Source organism: Schistocerca americana, chromosome 2 (genome assembly GCF_021461395.2).
Source record: "Schistocerca americana isolate TAMUIC-IGC-003095 chromosome 2, iqSchAmer2.1, whole genome shotgun sequence".
Lineage (NCBI taxonomy): Eukaryota > Metazoa > Arthropoda > Insecta > Orthoptera > Acrididae > Schistocerca > Schistocerca americana.
Genome location: NC_060120.1, coordinates 533,959,735 through 533,986,986, shown reverse-complemented (window position 1 = coordinate 533,986,986; position 27,252 = coordinate 533,959,735). Strand labels below are relative to the sequence as shown.

At 41.9% G+C, this 27,252-nt stretch overlaps 1 protein-coding gene across 1 annotated transcript in view; it reads right to left on the bottom strand.

Moving 5' to 3' along the window:
* The window catches only part of LOC124593747 (mitochondrial uncoupling protein 4), a 431,970-nt gene that overhangs the window by 145,449 nt on the left and 259,269 nt on the right, over positions 1–27,252 (bottom strand). The window contains exon 4 of the mRNA XM_047132083.1: positions 14,816–15,003. Coding sequence (XP_046988039.1) covers positions 14,816–15,003 — 188 coding nt within the window. The remainder of the gene's footprint in view (positions 1–14,815; positions 15,004–27,252) is intronic.

Genomic DNA, 27,252 nt, shown 5'->3' with positions numbered 1-27,252 from the left:
CAAGTTGGGATGGAAGTCATTAAAGCAAAGACGTTTTTCGTCGCGGCGAGATCTATTTACGAAATTTCAGTCACCAACTTTCTCTTCCGAATGCGAAAATATTTTGTTGAGCCCAACCTACACAGGTAGGAATGATCATCAAAATAAAATAAGAGAAATCAGAGGTCGAACAGAAAGGTTTAGGTGCTCGTTTTTCCCGTGAGCTGTTCGGGATTGGAATGGTAGAGAGATAGTATGATTGTGGTTCGACGAACCCTCTGCCAAGCACTTAAATGTGAATTGCAGAGTAGTCATGTAGATGTAGAAGAGAGAATTTCGCCAAAATGAGAATTCACTGAAGACAACTATAAAATTATGAAGCAGAAGTTCTGGCCATTTCCCACCTTCAGGAGGCAAAACAGCAGTACAGCTGACAGGCATATATAAAAATATATGAAACAACCCTAGCTTTTGGAGAGGCAGTTTCTTCCTCAGTGGGGAGAGAGAAATAGGTTGGAAAAGTTTAAAAAGTAAGAACAGATCATTTAGACCACAGGATGAGAGGAATTCACGTGTTGGGGGGATGGTTGAAGACAGACGAAAGTGGGAGGGGGGGGGGGGGGCAGTCAGAAAGAATAGGAAGCCAAACGCAGCCCTAGCTGTCCAATACTGCTACATGAAGTCTCCCATAAAAGACGCCAACCATTTCCTACAAACAAATCAGCCAGACTGTTATTGAAATCACAATGGCCCATCCCATGTCAATCTTTTCATGAGCACATACAAGAGGCATCTGTCAAGACCCAGAAGCTGGGTATTGTTACATTCCATCCTGGATTTTACATGTTTTCAAAATATTTTCGAATCATGGCACTGAAGTGGGACATGGGCACCAGTCCAGTATTCACCCAGTTGGATGTGGGGAAACCACCTACAAACAACATCCACATTGGCCGGTACTGTGGCTCTCATCATGAGTCCATCAGACAAATTTGATCTAGAGATGGCACACCTCCATGAATCTCAGAAGCAGTATGCTAATAAATCCTACAATATCAGAGGCAGGGCAACTTCTGAAACCATGCACGTTGTTTATCAATTGCCTTGTGTCCACTGTACATCATTTTACACAGGAATGACTATCACTAAAATGGTTGAGTGCACAGTGACATCAGAACCACCTGCCTAGGGGACACCCAGTACGCATTTGCTGAACATGTTCTATAGCATGACAGGTGAAATGAGTGTCTGCTACACTGCATGTGCTATTTGGATCCTCCCATGCTCACTAGTTTCTATGAGCTCTGGAAATGGGAACATGCCCTGCAATACATCCTTGATCCCAACACCCTTATGGACTTAACCTCTGTTAACACATTTTCCCTTTCTTCATTATCATCATGTTTGAATCATATTTCTACATGCTTTTGCCTGCATGCACATATTTTTAGAGGTCTTTTCTGTTACCCAACACTCCTCACAACCACTAAATGTCTTCATCTGCACATTTCTCATGTCATTTCCCTTTTCCCCAATGCCATCACTGTCACGATGGTCCCCAGCTCCATCTTTCTGCACCAGTCCCGAAAAGCATCCCTTTCCTTGCCTAAAACCCAGTACCACATCCTGTTCCTTAAATGTTGCCTAAATCAAGGAACCTCCCCCTCCCCACAACTGCAAAACCATGCAAGTCCCTGGCTCTCACAAACTCGGTACGGCAAAAACATGTCTCCATTCACAGGCAACTCAGAAACACCTATGCTCCTTCTGCAAGAAACTGCTGCTGTGCAATCCCCACTACATATATCACATCTCTGAAATTTAATCACTTGCTTTCCATTACCTGGAAGAGCATTCCAGACACCACCTCCATATGTTATCCAACCTGCTGACCCAACTGCCACCTTGGGGTGCCACTATCCATGCCCCTATCCTACCCACTGTGTTTCTCCTCATCAACCTCTCATAACACCAAGAGCCTGCCTAGCAGACCTTTTCAATTTGCCACATCCCTCCAAACTCCCTACTGACACTCCACATGCAGAGCCCAAACAATTCCAGAACACTGTTGTTAACTTTTCCACCAAAATCCTCAGCCCCACAGAAGTTTCAGTTCCATCCAAAGACCTCAGATTTAGCCTTGCACTCAAATTTAACCTTGCTGGGCTTATCCAAGACCTATTCTTCTTCTCTCAATCCCTGCAATGGAAACACATCTTTCCCACCAACACCTTCAACCAAAGGCAAACTAATTTCAACAATAAATCCTGCCTCTCCCAATTCATACCACCATCTAACTGTGATCCTCTCCCACCCTCATCTGATCACACCATGATCACCTTCCATAAATTCCTTACTTCCAACTTGGCCTCGCTACCATTCCTCTGATCCCTTCCTAAGAACACCAACTTTTCAGCAGAGGAAAGGAGAGCTATAGACAGTCTCAAAAGAGATCCTGAGCTAATCAGCCTCCATGCAAACAAAGATTCCACCACTGTCATGATGAATCACAGTGACTAAATGGCAGAAGGCCACTGCCAATTGTGTGAGTTGTTACCTGTCAGAGTGATCCTGTCCCAGAAGTCAAACATAGCCTCCAATCCCTCCTTCAAGCTTAGGGCCTTCCCAAAACCTCTCCTCAAATCTACTTCCCTACTCAACCCTGCAACACCCTGCATACCCACTTTCGATATGCTCCACTAAATTTACAATCCAACAATTCTGGACACCCCATTGTAGCTTGTTACTGTGCCCCACTGAAAAGATTTTAGTCCTCATAGATCAGCACCTTCAACAAATTGTCTGTAATCTAGCCTCCCATGTGAAAGATACCATCCATTTCCTTCACCGACTCTCCATCATCCACACCCCTTTACCTTCGAGTTCACTACTGGTCACTGTTGATGCCTCTTCCCTATACACCAAAATCCCTCATGTCCATGGTCTTTTTGCAATTGAACAATATCTTTCTTAAGATCCTTTTGACTTGAAATCTACTACCTCATTTCTCCTACACTTTACTAAATTTATCCTATCTCACAACTACTTCTCGTTAGAAGGTAAGGTACACAAACAAATCCATGGCACAGCTGTGGGCACCCGCATGGCATTGCCCTATGCCAACCTGTTTATGGGACATCTAGATGGTGATTTCCCTAAATCGCTTTACACAAATCCCTTTGAAAGGGCATGGCCAATTTCCTTCCCCAGTCTTCCCTAATCTGAGCTTGTGCTCTGTCTCTAATGACCTTGTTGTTGATGGGGTGTTAATAACTAATCTCTTCTCCATTTATAGGACATTTTCCTTGCCTCCCAAAACCCCAAACCCTTGATCTGGTTCAAGTTCATTGATATTCTCATTTCTTCACAAACTCAAAACTTTCTCTCCCATCTGCTTCTCCAAGTCCTACTCAGCCAAATATACCACATTTCCAGGTGTTGAACACCTCCTCTCTGATGGCTCCATCCACATCTCTGTCCACATCAAACCCCCCCAATAATACCTACATTTTGACAGCTGCCATCGCTTCCACAACAAAAAATCCCACCCATATATTCTTGCCATGCAGCGATGGCATAACTGCAGTGATAAGAACTCCCTTTCCCAGTATGCTGAATGTCTCATCAAGGCCTTCACAGACAGGTAGTATCCCCAGGACCAAATCCACAAACAGATTTCTCATACCATTTCCCCCACATTCCTAATCCTCCCATCACCCTCCAACAGCCAGCTAAAAAAGAGTGCTCTCTTCGTCACTCAATACTGCCCCAGACTAAAACATCTGAATTGCATCCTTCATCAGAGTTTTGATTATCTATGATCATGCCCTGAAATGAGGGACATCATACCCAAGAGCCTTCGCACCCCTTCTGAAGTGGTGTTCCGTCAACCACCCGACCTCCACAACATCCTTGTCCCTCCCTATGCCACTCACAATCCCAATCCCTTGCCACAGGGATCAAATCTCTGTCTAAGACCCAGGTGCAAAACCTGTCCAATCCACCCACCCAGCACTTCCTATTCCTGTCCTGTCACAGGATTATCTTAACCCATCAAAGGCCAGGCCGCCTGTAACAGCATCCATGTTTGTACTAGCTCTGCTAACAAGCACTGCACAGCTTTTTTATATTTGTATGACTGCCAACCAGATGTCCACTAGGATGAGCGGCCACTGCCAAACTGTGGCCAAGAACAAATTAGACCACCATGCGTCACAATGGCACACCATGCAGTTGAACAAAACATGGTTGATTCCAATGGTTGCTTTACAACTCAGGCCATCTGGATCTTCCCCTCTATCACCAGTCTTTCTGAACTATGCAGATGGAAGTTATTCTTACAACACATTCTCCACTCCTGAAATTATTCCTGCCTCAACCTACAGTAACCTACTGTCCCACACTCTCCATCCAACAGCTTCTGCCCCCTCATGTTATCGCCGTCTCCTTTTTCACATTCCCTCATCCTGTTTGTATGCTGCTGTTTGTGAATCTTGCCACCTGTTCTTTCCCCCTTCCCTCCTCTTCTCCTATTCCATTCCCCATTTTGCCCCCTCCCCCCCTCCTTTCCCCTCATCCCATCTTGCAACACTGAGCCTGGCAGTCTCTAGTCCCTGCACACCCTGTCAGACAGCAATCTTCTCTCTCCCCCCACCCATACCCTACTTTCCCTCCCCCTTCCACATCCTACTCCAGATTGCTATTCACATGACAGTCGCATTCCGGTTGATGCTGCCGGTGGAAGCAGTCATTTTGCATAACATATGCTTGCTTGTGTGAATATGTATATGTTTTCTTTGCTGAAGAAGGCTTTGGCTGAAAGCTATAGTGTGTAACAGTCTTTTTGTGGGCCTGTCTGCAACTCAGCAGGTCATCTTTATGGCTAATAGCAAACTATCCTCTTCCTAATAATAAATGTCTTAAATGTCTAAAAGACAAAGGTGTTATCACATAAAAGTCACAGGAAAGTTTAATATTTGTAAGTACCCATTATATAATGTAATTGAATAGATTAAAAATCTACCCACCAAGCCGTGGCAGAACACACACATAAAAGAAGGTTATAAGACAGTGGCTCCTCCTTCAGGCACAAGGGTTGAAGGGCAAGGAAGAGGGTCAAAGGAAAAGGACTGGAGAGATCTAAAAAAAAGGGGTAGATTTTGGGAAAGTCACCCAGAACTGCAGGTCTGTGGTGACTTACCAGACCGGGTGAGGAGGAAAGACTGATTGTAGGCACTGCACCAGATGACATTTGGAAACCTGAGAGCTTAAAGGTGGAAGACAGGGTAATATGCAAGAGTTAATAAGAGCGAAACGCAAAGTTCACTGTGTGAAACAAGTGGAAGGGGAACGGCGAAAAATAGACAAGTCAGTAAATGAAAGATGTACAAAACTAAAACAGAATGAAGAAAGGTGTAGTTACTGTGCAGAAAGGCCGAGACTGAACGAATTAATGTAAATTAAGGCCAGGTGGGTGGCGAGAACCAAGGATGTGTTGTTGTGCTAGTTCCCACCTATGGAGTTCTGAAAAACTGGTGTTGCGGGAAGAAACTAGATCGTGCATGTGGTGAAATGGGCACCAAGGTCACAATTCTAATGTTGTAGAGCATGTTCTGCAATAGGATATTGTATGTTGCCAGTATACACCCTCTGCCTATGCCTATTCATCCTAACTGATAATTTGGTGGTAATCATGTCGATATTTGGCCTTTTATATTGGCATGACTACCACCAAATTATCAGTTAGCATGAATGGGCATAGGCAGAGGGTATATACTGGCAAAACACAATACCCTGTTGCAAATCATCCTCTACAGCATGACAATTGTGACATCAGTGCCTATTTCACCACACGTGCCATCTGCATTCTTTCCCCAGACACCAGTTTCTCAGAACTCTGCTGGTGGGAACTAGCGCTCCAACACATCCTTGGTTCTTGCCACCCACCTGGCCTTAATTTACATTAATTTGTTTGGTCTCAGCCTTTCTTCACAGTAGCCATACCTTTCTTCACTTTGTTTTAGTTTTGTACATCTTTCATTTTCTGACCTGTCTATTTTTTGCCATCCCCCTCCAACCTCTATCACATACAACACACTTAGTTTTCTTTGCTTTTGTTAACTCATGTATGATGTTTTAGCAGTAACGTCTGTCTTGCATATTACCCTACCTTCCACTATTAAGCTCTCAGATTTTCAAATCTCATCCAGTGGTCTTTCCTTATCATCTCATCTGGTAAGTCTCCCCTGACCTGGGGTTCCAGGTGACTTTTCTGAATGCTACCCCTTTTCCTAAACCTCATCAGTCCTTTCCCTTTGGCCCTCTTCCTTCCCCTTCAACCCCTCTGCCTGAAGAAGGAACAGTGCCTCCAAAACTTGCCTAATTATAACCCTTTTTATGTATGTGTTCCACCATTGCACGGTGTGTAGATTTTTTAATTATCCGATAATCTTCTTCTTCTCCTTGCGTTACGGCTTCTGTAGGACCATGGGTAGGCCCTTCGTGGACTGCATTTTCCTCTTCTTCTCCCACAACCTCTTCATTCTTTCTCTTCTTCTCTCCCACTCTTCTTCCGAGATCTTCGGTTTCCGTTTCTCCTGGCGGCTCCACTGGTGACATTCTAATCTTTTCCTGTATCCTTCTCTGTCACTGATCTCCGGCATATTTGTTCCTTCAATTTTCCTTACCTTCGACCTTGATCCCCAATCTATCCAATTATATTATATATCTAAAAACAAAGATGATGTAACTTACCAAAAGAAAGCGCTGGCAGGTCGATAGACACACAAACAAACACAAACATACACACAAAATTCAAGCTTTCGCGACAAACTGTTGCCTCATCAGGAAAGAGGAAAGGAGAGGGAAAGACGAAAGGATGTGGTTGAAGAGCATGTTCCGCTACAGGCAACCACCAAGTGAAGTTTTTGGATACCGAAGTTTTATCTACAATGTTAAATTACTATCCACGGCTATATAGAGAAGCTATTGAAATTTATAAACATCACGATAATTTTAATAGGAAAGAGGAGGCTATGAAACTTAGCGATATACGGACAGTGGCTCTACAAAATTGCTAACAATTTTTATCTTTGACAAGGTGGTAATCAATAGTCAACCTTGTCTTTGCTATGGATTATCACTGCTCATCACGTGTCACCTGAACCACGCCCCCTTTCTTACAATATACAAATCGCTCTCAGACACCCGACCAGTCAGTCGGCAAGACTCAGCAGAGCAGCGCCTCTGAGGAAGTCCAGCGCAGCCTGAACGAAACGTAAGGAGCAGAAAAGTTCTTGGACCACGACTTCACATCCCGAAAAGTATATCAACAGCTATCCCAGAAAATACTCCATGGCATTACTGAGAGGAAATATTCATTTGATTCCAAGACAAGCAATCATATGAAGAGCAAAAGTAGCTGAACTCAATTGTTTGAGCAGCTTGGAAATATGTTTCTTCAAGTTCAAATTTTCGTCAGTATTTGCACATGAAAATTTCAAACATTCTACCCTATTTACTGACTCCTGCTGGCAAGCTACATTGATTGCTGGTGTGACTCTGTTTGTTGTACAGAACTGAATATAGTGTTTTGTAGTTACTCCTGTCGATGCCTTTCAATCCAGCCAGCAACTCCACAGCAGAGTGCTGCAGGCTGCCATCCCGCCAGGGCACATGCAACTCAACTGCACAGCACAATCATGCCTGTAGCAGCTGTTGTGTTATCTTGTGGCATCACATCCTATGGCTGCAATAGCTTGCCTCCATGAGCCATGTGACATTATTGTAATTTCCTGGTATTCTTCCACTTGGCAGCTTTATTGAGTGCTGCCCAGCCAGTTCCCATTCAGTCAGCATTGGAGGGCTCTTAGCTGAAGTGCTCTGGGGTAGGATCTAACTGCATAAGTGGACCCTCAAGCAGAGTTCCATTTGTTGGAGCACATCACACACCAGTTTGAGCCTACAGCCTCACATACTGCATTCAAACTGCCAAGTCCTAGCAAGTGCTTCGGCCACAGACTATAACCATGTATGGATGTTTCCCGGCTTTGTCACTGCTATCTGATTTAGGACAGACAGTGTACTTAACTCAGTGGCCATGTTAGCATAGTGGAGCGGCTCACTCATTCCAGAAACTGTCACTGCGTTCGGTACCAACCCCTATCAGACCAGGACAATATTTAGTGGTAATTAGGCCATAAGCTGTTTTCTCTTACACTTCCATGAAGTACTGTGTAATAAAGTTCAATTGTTCTTTTGGTTACCTGGGCACATCTGTTCATTGTACGATGCACCTCCCACAACAGGATTCGCTAATGGCAGTGAAATAAAAACTTATTTCCGGTAAGGCTCTCGTCTCAGCAGTGGCATCTAGGGTACACTTTTCAGCAATAACGGTTTTGGTTCTGGGACTTCATACCCTATGTCTTTCTGTTCAAGTGGGTAGCCTTCCTCTGTGTGTTTGTGTGCCCCTGCATGGTATTTTGCATGCTTCTGTTCCACATTCAGACATAGACCACTTGTTGTTGGCCATTTACTTTGACTTATTTGCATTTGTACATCCCTTGCCACATGGAGTGGCCGTGCAGTTTGAAGCGCCACGTCACGGATCGCGCAGCCCCTCCCACCAGAGGTTCATGTCCTCCCTCAGGCATGGATGTATGCGTTGTTCCTGGCATAAGTTAGTTTAAGTCAGTTTAAGTAGACATTTGAACATTTTTTGTACATCCTATCCTTATGTTCTGTGGCACTTCAGCTAGTTGGTTTCACTATCTGTTGCTTTTGGGCCACAAACAGTCACTGCATCTGCCATGTTTTCAAATTCTTTGTTAACGCAATTTTTTGCGAGAAACACTGCTTTGTGTGCATTACTATTTGGTCTTAGGTTAGAGTGCTCAGCTCTTCAATTGTGAGTTCACAATTTTCATTCTGTCAGGTTCCATGATTATATGCCTTTTATTACTTTTTTTCCTTGTTTCTGTCTAGTGGACATGCACATTCTTTCATTTGTAACAGTGTTTCTCTCACTTAGACACCTGTGCTGTTAAAGTCTCCATTCTGTTTCTATTGCCTTCCTGTAAATACTGGGGACTCTTTCACATGACTGATGACTTGACTCAGTGAGTACATTTTTGGATCTGAGTGGTCTGCATGGACATGGATTACCTAGTGTTCTAGTTGCTGTGGTCTCCTACTGTGAAAAGATATCTACACTCTTCACCAAAACTAACTATCTGAATTAACAATTCTCAACGTGAAGATGATGGTGTGAAACATCGAAACATGTAGTGACAAAATAAACAATTGACTGACAGAAAACAGTTGTATTTGTAATTTCAAATGATCACAGAACACAAGCTTTCACAACCAGTATTTGCATAGTTGTTGATATTTGTTTCAGAGGCATAAGACCATCATCCAAGGTATAATTCTCTGCCTAGCATTTCGTCTTCCAATACTGGAGACATCATCCAATGCTTTAATGATACAGAAATCAGTTAAAGACCTGAACAAGCTCTTTATACACTCCTGGAAATTGAAATAAGAACACCATGAATTCATTGTCCCAGGAAGGGGAAACTTTATTCACACATTCCTGGGGTCAGATACATCACATGATCACACTGACAGAACCACAGGCACATAGACACAGGCAACAGACCATGCACAATGTCGGCACTAGTACAGTGTATATCCACCTTTCGCAGCAATGCAGGCTGCTATTCTCCCATGGAGACGATCGTAGAGATGCTGGATGTAGTCCTGTGGAACGGCTTGCCATGCCATTTCCACCTGGCGCCTCAGTTGGACCAGCGTTCGTGCTGGACGTGCAGACCGCGTGAGACGACGCTTCATCCAGTCCCAAACATGCTCAATGGGGGACAGATTCGGAGATCTTGCTGGCCAGGGTAGTTGACTTACACCTTCTAGAGCACGTCGGGTGGCACGGGATACATGCGGATGTGCATTGTCCTGTTGGAACAGCAAGTTCCCTTGCCGGTCTAGGAATGGTAGAACGATGGGTTCGATGACGGTTTGGATGTACCGTGCACTATTCAGTGTCCCCTCGACGATCACCAGTGGTGTACGGCCAGTGTAGGAGATCGCTCCCCACACCATGATGCCGGGTGTTGGCCCTGTGTGCCTCGGTCGTATGCAGTCCTGATTGTGGCGCTCACCTGCACGGCGCCAAACACGCATACGACCATCATTGGCACCAAGGCAGAAGCGACTCTCATCGCTGAAGACGACACGTCTGCATTCGTCCCTCCATTCACGCCTGTCGCGACACCACTGGAGGCGGGCTGCACGATGTTGGGGCGTGAGCGGAAGACGGCCTAACGGTGTGCGGGACCGTACCCCAGCTTCATGGAGATGGTTGCGAATGGTCCTCCCCGATACCCCAGGAGCAACAGTGTCCCTAATTTGCTGGGAAGTGGCGGTGCGGTCCCCTACGGCACTGCGTAGGATCCTACGGTCTTGGCGTGCATCCGTGCGTCGCTGCGGTCCGGTCCCAGGTCGACGGGCACGTGCACCTTCCGCCGACCACTGGCGACAACATCGATGTACTGTGGAGACCTCACGCCCCACGTGTTGAGCAATTCGGCGGTATGTCCACCCGGCCTCCCGCATGCCCACTATACGCCCTCGCTCAAAGTCCGTCAACTGCACATACGGTTCACGTCCACGCTGTCGCGGCATGCTACCAGTGTTAAAGACTGCGATGGAGCTCCGTATGGCACGGAAAACTGGCTGACACTGACGGCGGCGGTGCACAAATGCTGCGCAGCTAGCGCCATTCGACGGCCAACACCGCGGTTCCTGGTGTGTCCGCTGTGCCGTGCGTGTGATCATTGCTTGTACAGCCCTCTCGCAGTGTCCGGAGCGAGTATGGTGGATCTGACACACCGGTGTCAATGTGTTCTTTTTTCCATTTCCAGGAGTGTATGTATTGTCTTGGTAAGACAGATAAATCAGCAGTAACAAATCAAGTGCCAGAAGCGAGAAACCCCAAATTTGTTTCCCTGATGCTGTGGTTTTAGCAAGAGCTATTAATTACTATGCTGGGGTGTACAAAGAGGCCATAGAAATTGGTAATGTCTCCAGAACTGGATGATGAAATGTTATGCAGAGAATTACGTCTGTGTGTGTACTCAGTAATCATGCAGGAAAATCCCTGTGGTGAAGCTGGCTGACATAATTTGCCCATTTGTCATGACTGATCCAGCAGCAGAACCCTCATTGATTCAATTTGTGCTATCATGGGGTTATCTATACAGCAGTTGCTCCACGCCTTTACTCATTTGTTTTATTGTGCGATGGCAGCACCTCTTCAAGTGCAGGGCATGTAATCAGAGCATCTGCTCCCATTACAGCTCTAAGGTGTGCCTCTGAGCTTCCCTTCCAGCAGCTTGACTGTCCTAACAGCACCTCATCCCCAGTGTGCATGGCACAGACTTCGTCTCCTCTGGAGTGCAAAGGTGCCCTGGATTCATGGCCCACCTCCTTCACATAGTTGAGACATTTCCTCCAGGCCTCTGCATTCCCTGTTGATTGTCTTCTGCCCTCCACCAGCAGTTCAGCCCCCCGCACTAAACCTGCAGGCTCTGGTACCAACACCTCTCCTGCCCCAATGCCTCCCTGGCCCCACCACCTCTTCCGGTTTCAGCACCATCAGTGTCTTCATTGCTGATGACAGCACCCTTCAGGTTCCAACACCACCAGCACCATCAGGCCCTGGCACCCCTTCACGTTCCAGCACCATGGGACCCATTGCCTCTTCAGGGTCCAACACCACAAGTGCCCTCATTTCCCAGCCCTCAAGTTGCTAGCCTTCTGTCAGTGCTCCCTCCATCAGACCTCTTGTGCTTCTTGTGCCCTCGGCTCCTGCCCCCTTTGTGACCTCCCCTTCTCATCCAAAGGGGACATCGCTCTGTCCTCTATTGACTCCTCTGTTCACCCCTTGTCCCCACCAGAGATATTGGTTCAGCCCCCTTTTCTGCCTATTGCCAACGTTCAGCCTGCATCTTCAGAGCCTTGCTTCCTCTCCCGAGATTTTCCGTTCACAGTGTGGGTCACACTCACCTCATGCACTTGGCTTCTCTTCCAATAGGCAACTCTGTGCCACTCAACATGCCTTCCCCTGCACCCTGCTCTGCACTACTCCTTCCTGGTCTTTGGCCCCAGACGTCTCCAGTCCTGGTTATCTCTACTGACCTCCAGAGGCTTCTACTCTCCCCATAATGTCCACCTCTTTGGGATTTCAATTTGACTTTCCCAGCACTCCTGTTCTCTGGTCGTAGAAGTGTTGTTGCAATCCTGGTGGCATGTTCGGCCTTTTTCCAACAATGATCTTGCGTGATTCCTGTTTCCCAGGTTCATTTCCACCATATCCTCCTCAGGAAAGAGGGAATGTTGTATCCTTGACAGGTACCTCTGTCACCACCATAGACTACACAGCAAGATGGCTACACCCCCTCCTCCATAGGGAAGAGGGATGTAACAACTCTGGCCAATGCCTTTCAATCCACCAACTACACAGCAAAGCCTGCAGCAACTGTTGTGGTATCTGATGGTGCCACATCTGCTGGAAACAGCACTAATTCACATCTGTGAGCCACAAGACATTATCACGATTTCCTGGTACTTTTCCACTGGACAGTTCTAAATGACACCACTCAGCCGCTTGCCAGTCACCAGTCAGTCAACATCGCGAGTTCACAACTATGCTGCCTTGAGCCTTGAGCCAGGAGCCAACTGCACTAACAGTGCCACAGTCAGAGTTTCATTTGTTGGAGCACAGTGCACACCAGTTGCAGCCTACAGCCTCATATAATGTATCCAAAACATCAAGTCTTGAAGAGTGCTTCAACCATGGACCACACTCATGTACAGATATTTCTGGGCTACATCAGTGCTAACAAATTTAGCACAGCCAGTATGCTCAACTTAGTGGCTACATTAGCATAATGCTGCAGTTCGTACATTCAAAAAACTGTCATTGTGTTTGGTCAAACTTCATCATGCCAGGACAATCTTTACTATTAATACTTCAGAAACAGTTCCATGTAATAATTGCTTGAGGTACAGTGTAATGAAGTCCTATTGTTCTTTTGGCTACCTGGGTACATCTAGTCATTGTAGCATGCACCTCCCACTATGGGATTCAACAGTTTTTCCAAAATTTATGGAGAGTCCATTTACAGACAACCATTTAATGATTCTTTGAAAAACAGCATTAACATATCTTTGGTTGCTGTATTTCTTATGTGATTTATTATAACACTATAATCATCTGGAAAGAGTATCATTTTTGCTTGATAAATATTAAGTGGAAGGTCATTCACAAATGTAACAAAAAGAAGTTTTAATTATTTAGCACAATGTTTTGCCATCTGTTTGTTAAGTATGATTCAAACCCATCCCATGAAACCTCAGTTTTTCTAAGAGATAACTTAATCCGTACAATTAAACATCTTTGAAAGATCATGTAAACCACCAACTGGTGATATTTTATTATTCACGGCTTGTAATATTTGATGAGTGAATGATATGAAAAAAGTTAGATGTTATGCAGTTGATGATGTATATGTGTATGTACAATGTACAGAATATAATTATAAAAGGTCTTTGTACACTATTCAAGAGTAATAGAATATATCAAGAGTGAAGTCACTTGTATAATTTAAAGATACAGAATTATGATCAGAAAATGGAAAAACTGTCACATTGTGATTCTTCTGTAGTCTAAAAATTGATACAAGTATTTTCTAGACACTCTTGTTCTCATGTGGGCCTAATTTTCACTTATTACAATATCATAAAGTACCCATCTATTGTCTCAATACACTTAACAGTTTGTTCAGTTTTTCTAAAACTACACTGAATATTATAGAAAAATAACTTTATGCTCTGTTGGAACTACACCATAAATTTTCAATCTATTCTAGAGTTGTGTTTTAATTTTTAAACACGTGATGCATGCTTAAGGAAAACTTAATGCAGACATTCAACTTTGAATCTGAAGTAAGATACTTGTAGGTTAGAGTTTACTGTCTTGTGGATTTCAGGGTCATTACCCTTCAGGCTCTTGAATAACTCTTGCTTGGTCAGGCAAGGATGGGGTGAAAATTAGCTGTAGCATTTTTCAGGGAACCAGCATTGTTGTCATCTTGAATGAGCTAAGAAAACTAAGCAAATAGAAAATCTGCACTCATCCAGAATGTTCTTCTGAATACTAAAATGAGTTTCTAAATGTTCTCCTATTCGCCATGGTATGGCCATGTCTTCCCTAAGCTTGTGAACTCATTTACCCTGACAGCTGAAAGAAAACTCTTATTCGTGGTGTAGCTTTCCATTTCTCATAAACCCAAATCATTGCTAAAGTTTAAAGAATACCACCTACAATCGACTGGAGATTTAACCCCAAACATTTCAGTTGATAGTTTTATACTTACCCATCTATATTGTTGGACATGTCAATATGCAGTGAATGTGACTACAGCTATAAGAATTATTAAACTAATCACAACTGTGTCAAAATTAGTATCAACAAAGCTTTTCATGGTATCACATTAAATATAAATAAGTATGGTCCCTGAAGCATATTAAAACAATTCATGGTTGCTATGCAACTAACTGCATGTGGCATTTCCTCTGAGCTTCAGTAGTCATGTTAAATTTTAAGTTTAGTAAAAATAAAATAAAAAGTAATGCAAAATGTACACATTACTTTATGAACAAATGCAACAGTTCAGTTTAAACTACAGCTTTTTTGGCCACATCACAGAACTGTCAGTTTACTGTAATGACTTTTATATCATTGTAATTAACATACCAAACAGGAAAAGATCCGTCCAGATCTTTGTGAAAAAGTTGATCACGCATTTTCTCATATGTGACAATACGGATGCCAGAGTACACTACATGTCTGTAGATAGCTGGTGTTACTCCTTGCCACAGTTTCAAAAAGCCCTCTTCTCGAACAATTCCAACACCAGTTTGCAGCATTCCCCTGTAAGGGCCCTTAAAATTACAAGAAAGGGTAATAGTTATCTTCTGATTGTAACATGAAGTGATATGGAGACATGAAAACATCATGACACAGAACATACTGCACTGACAGGGGGAAACTAACAAGGGGAAAAAGACATATTAAGCATCACGAATGTTTTGACATAAAGGCTTCCTTTGTTAAAAGAGATTTTGTCAAAAGAGGGCAACTTTTATAAAAAATACTGAGCCTTTGGTGACAGTAGAATATCTTGTACTCTTAAATGTACAAGTAGTTAACAACATCATGTCTCTTCATTCACAATCAAACAGCATTCATTTACTTCACTACTTGGGTATTCCTTCCTATTTGTATGACATATGATTAATATGTCAGCTGATTAAAGCTTTAGTATTAGACTGATGATGACAACAATGATTACAATCATAAGTGTTATGACAGTAGTAGTTGTTTGCTAGGCATATGGTCCCTAGTTTCTACACTTAAATATTTACACTGAATGGTGTAAAAACACATATACATACATTAATATACATTTCAAAAGTATCACAATAATAATTTTCTAAAAATATTATAAAACAGAACTAATAGAAAAAGAAAAGACATTAAAATACTGTAACTAGCAAAAAATACAGAAAGACAAGTTATCTATGACAATTATAGCTATAATAATCAACTATAGTTGATGCAGAGACAGAACTAACATCTCACACCTCACACATCAGAGGGAGAGGGAGAGGGAGAGGGAGAGGGAGAGGGAGAGGGAGAGGGAGAGGGAGAGGGAGAGGGAGAGGGAGAGGGAGAGGGATGGTGGAATACAATATACAGGGTGTTTCAAAAATGACCGGTATATTTGAAACGGCAGTAAAAACTAAACGAGCAGCGATAGAAATACACCGTTTGTTGCAATATGCTTGGGACAACAGTACATTTTCAGGCAGACAAACTTTCGAAATTACAGTAGTTACAATTTTCAACAACAGATGGCGCTGCAGTCTGGGAAACTCTATAGTACGATATTTTCCACATATCCACCATGCGTAGCAATAATATGGCGTAGTCTCTGAATGAAATTACCCGAAACCTTTGACAACGTGTCTGGCGGAATGGCTTCACATGCAGATGAGATGTACTGCTTCAGCTGTTCAATTGTTTCTGGATTCTGGTGGTACACCTGGTCTTTCAAGTGTCCCCACAGAAAGAAGTCACAGGGGTTCACGTCTGGCGAATAGGGAGGCCAATCCACGCCGCCTCCTGTATGTTTCGGATAGCCCAAAGCAATCACACGATCATCGAAATATTCATTCAGGAAATTAAAGACGTCGGCCGTGCGATGTGGCCGGGCACCATCTTGCATAAACCACAAGGTGTTCGCAGTGTCGTCTAAGGCAGTTTGTACCGCCACAAATTCACGAAGAATGTCCAGATAGCGTGATGCAGTAATCGTTTCGGATCTGAAAAATGGGCCAATGATTCCTTTGGAAGAAATGGCGGCCCAGACCAGTACTTTTTGAGGATGCAGGGACGATGGGACTGCAACATGGGGCTTTTCGGTTCCCCATATGCGCCAGTTCTGTTTATTGACAAAGCCGTCCAGGTAAAAATAAGCTTCGTCAGTAAACCAAATGCTGCCCACATGCATATCGCCATCATCAATCCTGTGCACTATATCGTTAGCGAATGTCTCTCATGCAGCAATGGTAGCGGCGCTGAGGGGTTGCCGCGTTTGAATTTTGTATGGATAGAGGTGTAAACTCTGGCGCATGAGACGATACGTGGACGTTGGCGTCATTTGGACCGCAGCTGCAACACGGCGAACGGAAACCCAAGGCCGCTGTTGGATCACCTGCTGCACTAGCTGCGCGTTGCCCTCTGTGGTTGCCGTACGCAGTCGCCCTACCTTTCCAGCACGTTCATCCGTCACGTTCCCAGTCCGTTGAAATTTTTCAAACAGATCCTTTATTGTATCGCTTTTCGGTCCTTTGGTTACATTAAACCTCCGTTGAAAACTTCGTCTTGTTGCAACAACACTGTGTTCTAGGCACTGGAATTCCAACACCAGAAAAATCCTCTGTTCTAAGGAATAAAACATGTTGTCTACAGCGCACTTGCACGTTGTGAACAGCACACGCTTACAGCAGAAAGACGACATACAGAATGGCGCACCCACAGACTGCGTTGTCTTCTATATCTTTCACATCACTTGCAGCGCCATCTGTTGTTGAAAATTGTAACTACTGTAATTTCGAAAGTTTGTCCGCCTGAAAATGTACTGTTGTCCCAAGCATATTGCAATAAACGGTGTATTTCTATCACTGCTCGTTTAGTTTTTATTGCCGTTTCAAATATACCGGTCATTTTTGAAACACCCTGTAGGACTGTTGATATTTTTGAATATAGATATTTAAAAATATATCATTATCGAGAGAAAAAGCATCAACATATTGATGGAAAAAAATATCAACATATCAGCCCATAACAGTATTGGCTTCACATTGTAAATATACTGAAAGTTTTAGAGCTGTGTGTTTAAGTATTGATTTATTATTAGATATTCTATACATCAACATACTAGCAGCCTGCTTATCCCCCTTAGAGCAAGAATTGAAAAAAAACAACAATGCATGTGCATGTTTGGTGATAACTACTTTGCTAACAATGTTAACTGCATGAAGGTGGCACATATCAGATTTGTGTGGAACACTTCACGTCCACTTCCCTAGTTTTTCATTTTTGCCAATGCCAACTGCCAAACTGTATGGTGAAGCTAAATGTTCAGCTTCTGTTGGTAGCGCCAAGCACTGATTACATCGGCATTTCCCCTCATGTGTCTCTGCCCACCGCAATGACCAATCTAGTCGTTTAGATTGTGTTCATCATTTTCAGCATCTTTTTTGAAGAATGCCAATGTGAAGAAATAGTACACTAGTTGCATTAAAAATTGTTTTTTTTAACAGAACTGGTGTGCTATTTCTTTACATTGGTAATCTTGTTATCCAATTCACACTGCCACACCCATTGCAATTGGACTACTACTTTTGTGCCACATACACTTGCTTCACACATTCAAAGAAAAGACTGGATGTGATGAAAGCTCAAAAAGTAGTATGTTCTACTACAGTTTCAAAAGAACAACTTCAAATAAGCACAAAAAACTGTGAAAGAAGGAGAAGCAATTGTGAAGGCAGAAGGGTGCAGGGGAGAGGCTCCTGAGAAACAGATCCAGCAGAGGTTCTGGTGGTCCAGGCAAGTGAAATTGCATTAACAGAAGATGTGGTGGAATGAAAGTTAAAACCTACATAGTTCAGAGGAGTTGGTACTGGAGGGATGATCCAGCTAGTACATGTATTAAATTCCCTCTTGCTGGAAATGGTATTTTGGTTCAGTAAATGGGTGACCGAGTTAGCAGTTAGTCACAGCACAGTTTGGTGGTAGCCATTCATGCATGTAGATAGTGGGTTGGCTGTCATAGCCAATGCTTCATGCCAATTGTGGCACAGCTTGTATATGGCAGGGCAGCTTTCACACATGATCCAATTGCTGTTCAAGTAATAAAGGCCTGTGACTGATCAGCCACAGGGACTGGTGGGCTGAGGCATATTATTCACCTGAGTTACTCACATGACAATAACCTTTTGGATACAGGACTGGAAACAAGACTGGACAGGCTCGGGTAATGTATAAGCAGTGTGCTGTAATAAAGTATTTCATACTATAGCCTCATGTAATAAGATAGATAAAAAATTTACTCACAAAGTGCCAGCAGGAGAACACGCATATAAAGATATTGAAATCTGCAAGCTTTCAGAGCCAGTGCCTCCTTCTTCTGGCATAAGTTCAGAAGAGTTACTCAGAACTCTGAGTCAGGGGAGACTTACCCATCTGATAAGTCTCCCCTGACCTGGGGTCCTGGATGAATTTTTTTCAACTCTCCCCATTCCTTAAACCCCACCAGTCCTGTTCCTTCACCCCTCTTCCTTCCCCTTCAACACTTCTGTCAGAAGAGGGAGTCACTAGCTTCAAAAGCTTAAAAATTTCAATATCTTTGTATGTGTGTTCCCCTGCCATAGCTTGGTGAATACATTTTTTACTCTACACAATTACATTATATTTTCAGAAATTAATTATTTTTCATTAATATATGATAGCATCAGTCATCATCTACATTTTTGGTTCATACTATTCTGGCAGTAGTATCCTCATTCAGACAATCATTCCCCTAATTTCAGTGTATGTCTATGTGAATAAAGTTATATTTTTGTAAGCTTATGAGTGTTGCCCACAACATGTTTTGTTGTAAATATACATTTGATAGTTACAGTTGTACCTTCTACAAATTTCAGCAGCAATAGCTGGTTTGTGGAAGCACTTTTTCCCTTAATCACAGAGCAGCTGTTACATAATTAGTGCAATAATTCCACCTTTTTTCCACTCACTGACGATTGTGTTCCAAGGAAGTGACTGACATATATGACTGTAAAATAAACATATCTCTTAGACAGCCAAAATTTATGGTGTAACACTGTGTTGTGTGCCTGCTGTAACTGCCATATGATGTTCCATTTAGTTTTCCCCTTCCAATTTCACAGAATGAAGGGGCTGACAAGTGTGAATATACCTGACTATTAGTGTAATAAGTCATGTTTGCAAAATACTGACACAAATTATTTATAGAAGAACAGAAAAACTGGTAGAGGCCGATCATAGGAAAGATCAGCTTGGGTTTCAGAGAAATAGGAACACATGAGGCAGTACTGACTCTACAACTTATCTTAGGAGACAGGTTAAAGAAAGGCAAACCTACATTTATAGTATTTGTGGATTTACAGTAGACTTTTGACATTATTAACCAGAATATACTCTCTGAAATTTTTAACAGTTGCAAGGGAGTGAAAGGTTAGTCATATCTTGTATAGGAATCAGACTGTAATGACAACAGTTGAAGAACATGAAAGAGAAGTGGTAGTTGAAAAAGTAGTAAGTAAGGGTTGTAGCCTACTCCCTATGTTGTTCAATCTATACCCTGAGCAAGAAGTAAGAAAACCATAGAGAAATTTGGAGGGAGGATTAAAGATCAGGCAGAATAAATAAAAACTGTCATTTGTTGGTGACATTGTAATTCTCTCAGAGTTGGCAAAGGACATGAAGAACAGATGAACATAGTGTGTAGCCTCTTGAAAGGAGATTATAACAAGACTATCAACCAACACCCATGAACCATGGACCTTGCCATTGGTGGGGAGGCTTGCGTGCCTCAGCGATACAGATAGCCATACCGTAGGTGCAACTACAATGGAGTGTTATCTGTTGAGAGGCCAGACAAACGTATGGTTCCCAAAGAGGGGCAGCAGACTTTTCAGTAGTTGCAGGGGCAACAGTCTGTATGATTGACTGTGCTGGTACTGCAAATGGCTGAAAGCAAGGGGAAACTACAACCATAATTGATTCTGAGGGCATGCAGCTTTACTGTATGGTTAAATGATAATGGCGTTGTCCTGGGTAAAATATTCCAGAGGTGAAATAATCCCCCATCGGATATCCAGGCAGAGACTACTCAGGAGGGTGTTGTTATCAGGAGAAAGAAAACTGGCATTCTACAGATCAGAGGGTGGCATGTCAGATCCCTTAACTGGACAGGTAGGTTAGAAAATTTAAAAATGGAAATGGATACATTGAAGTTAGGTATAGTGGGAATTAGTGAAATTCAGTGGAAAGAGAAACAATACTTCTGGCAAGGTGAATACCGGGTTATAAATGCAAAATCAAGTAGGGGTAATGGAGGAGCAGGTTTAATAATGAATAAAAAAAGTGGAATAGGTAAGCTACTATGAACCTGCATACTGAATGAATTATTGCAGCCAAGATAGACACAAAGCCCAAGTTTACCACAGTAGTACACGTTTATATGCAAAATAGCTCTGTAGATGATGAAACGACTGAAGATATGTATGACACGATAAAAGAAATTATTCAGATAGTTAATGGTCATGAGGGACTGGAATTTGATAGTTGGGTAAGGAAGAGAAGGAAAAGTAGTAAGTGAATATGGACTGCCGATACGGAATGAAAGAGGAAGCTGCCTGGTAGAATTTTGCGCAGAGCATAACTTAATCATAGCTATCACTTGGTTTAAGAATCATGAAAGAAGGTGGTATGAGTGGAAGAGGCCTGGAGACACTGGAAGATTTCAGACAGATTATATAACAGTAAGACAGAGATTTAGGAACAAGATTTTAAATTGTAAGACATTTCCAGGGGCAGATGTGGACTCTAACCACAGTTTAATGGTTATGAACTGCACACTAAAACTGAAGAAACTGCAAAAAGGCAGGAATATAAGGAGATGGGACCTGGATAAACTGAAAGAACCAGAGGTTGTAAAGAGTTTCAGAGAGAGTGTTAGGGAATGATGACCAATATGGGGGAAAGAAAGAATAGAACAAGAATGGGTAGCTATGAGAGATGAAACAGTGAAGGCAGCAGAGAATCAAGTAGATAAAAAGACGAGGGCTAGTAGAGTTCCTTGGGTAACAGAAGAGACAATGAATTTAATTGATGAAAGGAGAAAATTTAAAAATGAAGTAGAAAGGAATACAAATGTTTAAAAAATGAGATTAACAGGAAGTGCAAAATGGCTAAGCAAGGATGGCTAGAGGACAAATGTAAGGATGTAGACGCACATATCTCTAGGGGTAAGATAGATACTGCCTACAGGAAAATTAAAGAGACCTTTGGATAAAATTAACTTGTATAAACATCAAGACCTGTGATGGAAAACCAGTCCTAAGAAAAGAATGGAAAACAAAAATATGGAAGGAGTATACAGAGCGTCTATATAAGGGCAATGTACTAGAGGACAATATTATAGAAATGGAAGAGGATGTAGATGAAGATGAAATGGGAGCTATGATACTGCCTGAAGAATTTGACAGAGCACTGAAAGATCTAAGTCAAAAAAAGGCCTGGGAGTAGATAATATTCCATTAGAACTACTGATGGCCTTGGGAGAGCCAGCCATGACAAAACTCTACCATCTGGTGAGAAAGATGTATGACACAGGTGAAATATCCTCGGACTTCAAGAAGAATATAAGAATTCCAATCCCAAAGAGAGCAGGTGCTGACAGGTGCGAAAATCTCCAAACTATGGCTACAAAATACTAACATGAATTCTTTACAGATGAACGGAAAAACTGGTAGTAGTTGACCACAGAGAAGATCAATTTGGATTCCATGTTGGAAAACGTGAGGCAATACTGACCCAATGCCTTATCTAATAATACAGAGTAAGGAAAGGTGAACCTACATTTCTACCATTTGTAGAGTTAGAGAAAGCTTTTGACAATGTTGACTGGAATACTCTTTTTCAAATTCTGATGGTGGCAGGTGTAAAATATTGGGAACAAAAGGCTATTTATGATCTATATAGAAACCAGATGGCAGTTATAAGAGTCAAGGGGCATGAAAGGGAAGCCGCAGTAGAGAAGGAAGTGGGACGGGGTTGTAGCCTATCACCAATGTTATTCAATCTGTATACTGAGCAAGCAGTAAAGGAAACAAAAGAAAAATTTGAAGAAGGAATTAAAATCCATGGAGAAGAAATAAAACATTTGAGGTTTGCTGATGACATTGTACTTCTGTAAGAGACAGCACAGGACCTGGAAGAGCAGTTAAATGGAATGGACAATATCTTGAAAGGAGGATATAAGATGAAGATAAACAAAAGCAAAACGGGGATAATGGAATGTAGTTGAATTAAATCAGGTGGTGTTCAGGGAATTAGATTAGGAAATGACACACTTAAAGTAGTAGATGAGTTTTGCTGTTTGGGCAGCAAAATAAATAAAGATGTTAAATGTAGAGAGGATATAAAATGTAGACTGGCAATGGCAAGGAAAGCGTTTCTGAAGAATAGAAATTTGTTAACATTGAGCATAGATTTAAGTATGAGGGAGTCTTTTCTGAAAGTATTTGTATGGAGTGTAGCCATGTAGGGAAGTGAAACATAGATGATAACTAGTTTAGACAAAAAGAGAATAGAAGCTTTTGAAATGTGGTGCTACAAAAGAATGCTGAAGATTAGATGGTTACATCATGTAACTAACGAGGAGGTACTGAACAGAATTGGGGAGAAGAGGAATTTGTGGCACAACCTGATTGAAAGACAGGATCGATTGGAAGGACACGTTCTGAAGCATCAAGGGATCACCAATTTAGGATCAGAGGGAAGTGTGGAGGGTAAAAATCGTAGAGGGAGACCAAGAGATGAGTACACTAAGCAGATTCAGAAGAACATAGGTTGCAGTAGTTATTTGGAGATGAAGAAGCTTGCACAGGATAGAGTAGCATGGAGAGCTGCATCAAACCAGTCTCTGGACTGAAGACCACAACAACAACATCAACAATAGTACTGGAATGTAGTCAAACTAAATCGACCATTGCAGAGGGAATGAAACTAGCAAGTGAGGCACTAAGTGTAGTAGATGAGTTTAGAGTTGTTAAGTCTTTTGTAACCACTTTTTGACAAGTTGCCTATTGGCTTCTGTTTTGTGTTCCTCAGCCAACGTTTGTTTGATAATTTTTCTGATGTTTTGCCAGCACAAGTGGCTGGCATTGCCGAAGTTTCACCGTCCATTGGCGGTTGTGGACTGGAGTCACGCCAACATCAAGGGCTCTCGTGTGGTTAATTCCGCTGCTGTTCTCCTGATGCTACCTGCAACAGTCATTCTCTGCAACACAGGAACCCAGGATCCATACGCCCTGAAGCTTTCTTCTTTTGTCTTAAAGCTATTGCCTTGCTTGTGTATTTCTATAGCTTCCCTGAACAATAAGGTGTAATGGCTCTCCTCTATCGCAAGACATCCTCATTGGTGAGTTTCATTATGTGCTTGGTCTCACACAGCATGTGCTCCACTGTGGCCAATTTCTCTACTTGCCCCAACCTGCAATGCCGCTTATGTTCAGGGATCCTGGGTTTCACTGATCATCCAGTCATTCCAACATAGACTGAGTTGTAAAAAGTTTTAGTTTCTTAGCTTATCACTCAAATGTCCTGAGTCCTTTATCAGGGTGTATACATGGACAAGGAAAAAAAATTCCTGGATTTCCCGGTTAAAAATACATTTTCTCCCGGGTGAAAAAACACGTTTTCCGTGTTAAGTGACATTATATTTTCCATGCGAAACTTATCAATTCTTTGAATGGTTATGATTTTATACACGGACGTTGAATTTCCCAGCACTATAGAAAACGAAACTCAGGAAAAAAGACACGTTTTGGAAATATCTTTGATGTACAACAACATGTACGCTGTGTATTTTCGTATTACGAAAGTATACATTGGAATTCCACCAAACACCGCATGCTACTTTGCGAATCATTGAAATCGAGATTGCGATGCGCTTCTGTAAGCCAGTTATGGCTCATGTCACGTGATCTCGCCAGCCGATGACAGCGGGTATTCAGAGCATAGGACACGTGATATATTTAGTCAACAGCAACATTACGTTGCACGAACACACAAACAGAGAAAGTTAATAGTTTAAATTAATATACATAGTGTTGCTACAAGAAAAGCGGGTCTAGTGTAGCAGGGGATACAACCCGTCGGCTTTGAACAATGACGTCACAAGTCGCCAGAGAGCATGTATTACAAAGATGAAAGAGCTGAGGAGAATGTTGAGAAACAAAGGAATGTAAGAGAGATAAACATTGATCTTGTCAAAAGCCGAGAAGCGATTCTTCTTAGTGTTGTAGCTCCCTTCAGAGAAGCTTCTCGCGGAACCTGAGGAATCATGACGTCATATCATGGCATGACGTCGTCTCTCATGCAAGCCAATATCGCTGGTAGTTTTCGAAATGCGGATATTCTTTGAACATGGCATGCTGATGCCTTGTGGATTTGTGTATGATGGGGGGATTTGTGTGCGTTAAAGCTTTCAATCACGGAAAAAAATTGATAATACTTGCTGCAAAAGGACGTGTTTGCAGACGAGAAAGGATAGTTTATATTCCAGACAATGGACGGTAAGTAACTTCCGTTAGTAATCTTATCATGCGCAAGAAAAGTAAAATGTATGGTAAATCTACAGAAATTTCATTCTTTGTGCCTATAGTATTCTGATGCATTATGTTACTCAGTAAAGTTTCTTTCAATGCATCTGTGTGGATTATTTGTGGTAACGGCGTATTCTCATAACAAATGGCTTCGGTATTTAAGTTGCAATCATCGTAACTTTTTCCTGATCAAAAATTGTGTAGTAACTGTATTCTAACAGTAACCTGCACATTTAAAAACTTTTGAATATTCACAATTAATCATTGATCATAGTCAGTATTTTTGACAGTAAAATAGATATGAATTGCAGTGACTGAATCCAGATTTGTGAGTGGTGTAATGTGTTTTTGTAATGGATGTTTCAGAGTTTCTGAAGTGAAAGTCCAAGGAAGAGAAGACAACGAGAAGTAGCTTTTTTTGTCTGTTTCATGGTTTATAGGCCTACTGGGGAAACTCGCCATGTAAAAAAACGAGTAACGCATCCAGCTTGGTACCTCCATGGTGATGTGGAAATCCGAGCATTGTTAACAAAGAAATTAAATCTGTGTGTGTCTTTCTTTTGATTCCTTTATCATGTTGCTTATAGTAGACCAAATTTAATTAAAATACCCAGGTGATAATTTCAACATAAATTGGACTATGTGCATAGCTGCTTCTCACAAGCAAAGTATAAATATTCACCATCCTATGGCATGCGTGTTCACTAGTCAGTTATGGCAAAAGAAATCACTGACTCAAAGCATAATTTGCTTGGTAGACATAATTGGAAATGGCCTTTTTAGTTATAAGTTTACATTATTAGATTATAGTACTCCCTGAGAGATTATCTTCTGCATTTCTTGGCCCTGACATGATTAGGTCTGGAATACAGCATTAAGTGTGCTGCTCTGCTGTCAGCAGCGTGGTAGTCAATGTATTAAGCAGTCGTTTAGGAACTAGTGTGAAGTATATGCATCTCTACAGCCTTGGCTAAAAAGATACAGCTAGAATGCTAATTACTGTTTCAGGAATTATCCTTTACACAGTTAAATATATTATGTTAAATATGTATCTAAAACTGAATTCATGAATAACTTTGTAGTCATTTAAATAAAAATACTGCAAACCGAAAAATTGTCTTGAAATGGTAAGGGATATCAAATATAAGTAAATATTTTTCCTCGGTAAGATTAAAGTGTAAAATTGCTGATACCTGGTTGTTACCATGAGATCAGTGCTGGCCCCAGCAGAGCAATCTGCTGTGACCACCGGCACCTTCATGCCAGCCAACGGGTTAATACACAAAACAGGGCAGTGCAAGACTGGTCCGTAATTGTCATTGGTTCAAGCAACTAAAATTAAATTTCTGAGGTATGCTGCAACTGTGTTATTGGTATATTCCCCAGCATGATTTAAAATCTTTGCATTGAAATGGCACTGACAGTGTGTAATATATTTTGCAACCGAGAATAGATAAAAATTTATGTGGGAATTTATTTCAAGAACCCCTTTCAAACCAAACCTGACAATTATATTGACACACCAGTAAACCCACCTGAATGGCACATTGGGTTGCACAAGCATTAGCTGTAGAATAGGTAATTTACACAGAAAACTTTTCATACAAATTTTATTGTAAAGCACACTGAAGTTAAGGGAAAGATGCAATGCCTAGATGAGATAAACATGGACACACAATAACTCGTTTTGCTCAGATATATGGAAAATTAACTGTAGTATTATATGATATATGACATATAACACATCTGAGGTGCAAATTTGTGGAGAGGAGAGATTACATTGAACCTGTTGTGTATGGTGCATATTTTTTTGCAGTGCTGGGATGATGTCATCCAGATTTCAAAATTAGGGGTCTTGTAATGAAACTCTCATCAGTTTTAATATTTAAAAATAAACACGCCTGAAAAAGGAAGCTGAATAGGACTTTAAATTAAATAGCAAAAATTTTCTTGTTTTGCACATTCACTGCAGCTGACACTTAAAAGCTCGTGGCTAGTAGCTCTTATTGACCTTTGTGTCAGCCACAGTGAACATGTTGAAGATTTCGAAGTAACAAAGTAGTTGTTGACATTCTGGTATTAATGGATGGCAGCAGGAAACACAGCAATGAAATAATGTGAATGACTTAAACCAGGAATTAAACAAGTCTACATAGCTTTGAACACAGTCATTTCACACTTCTTAGTCACTGCATATTTGTGTGC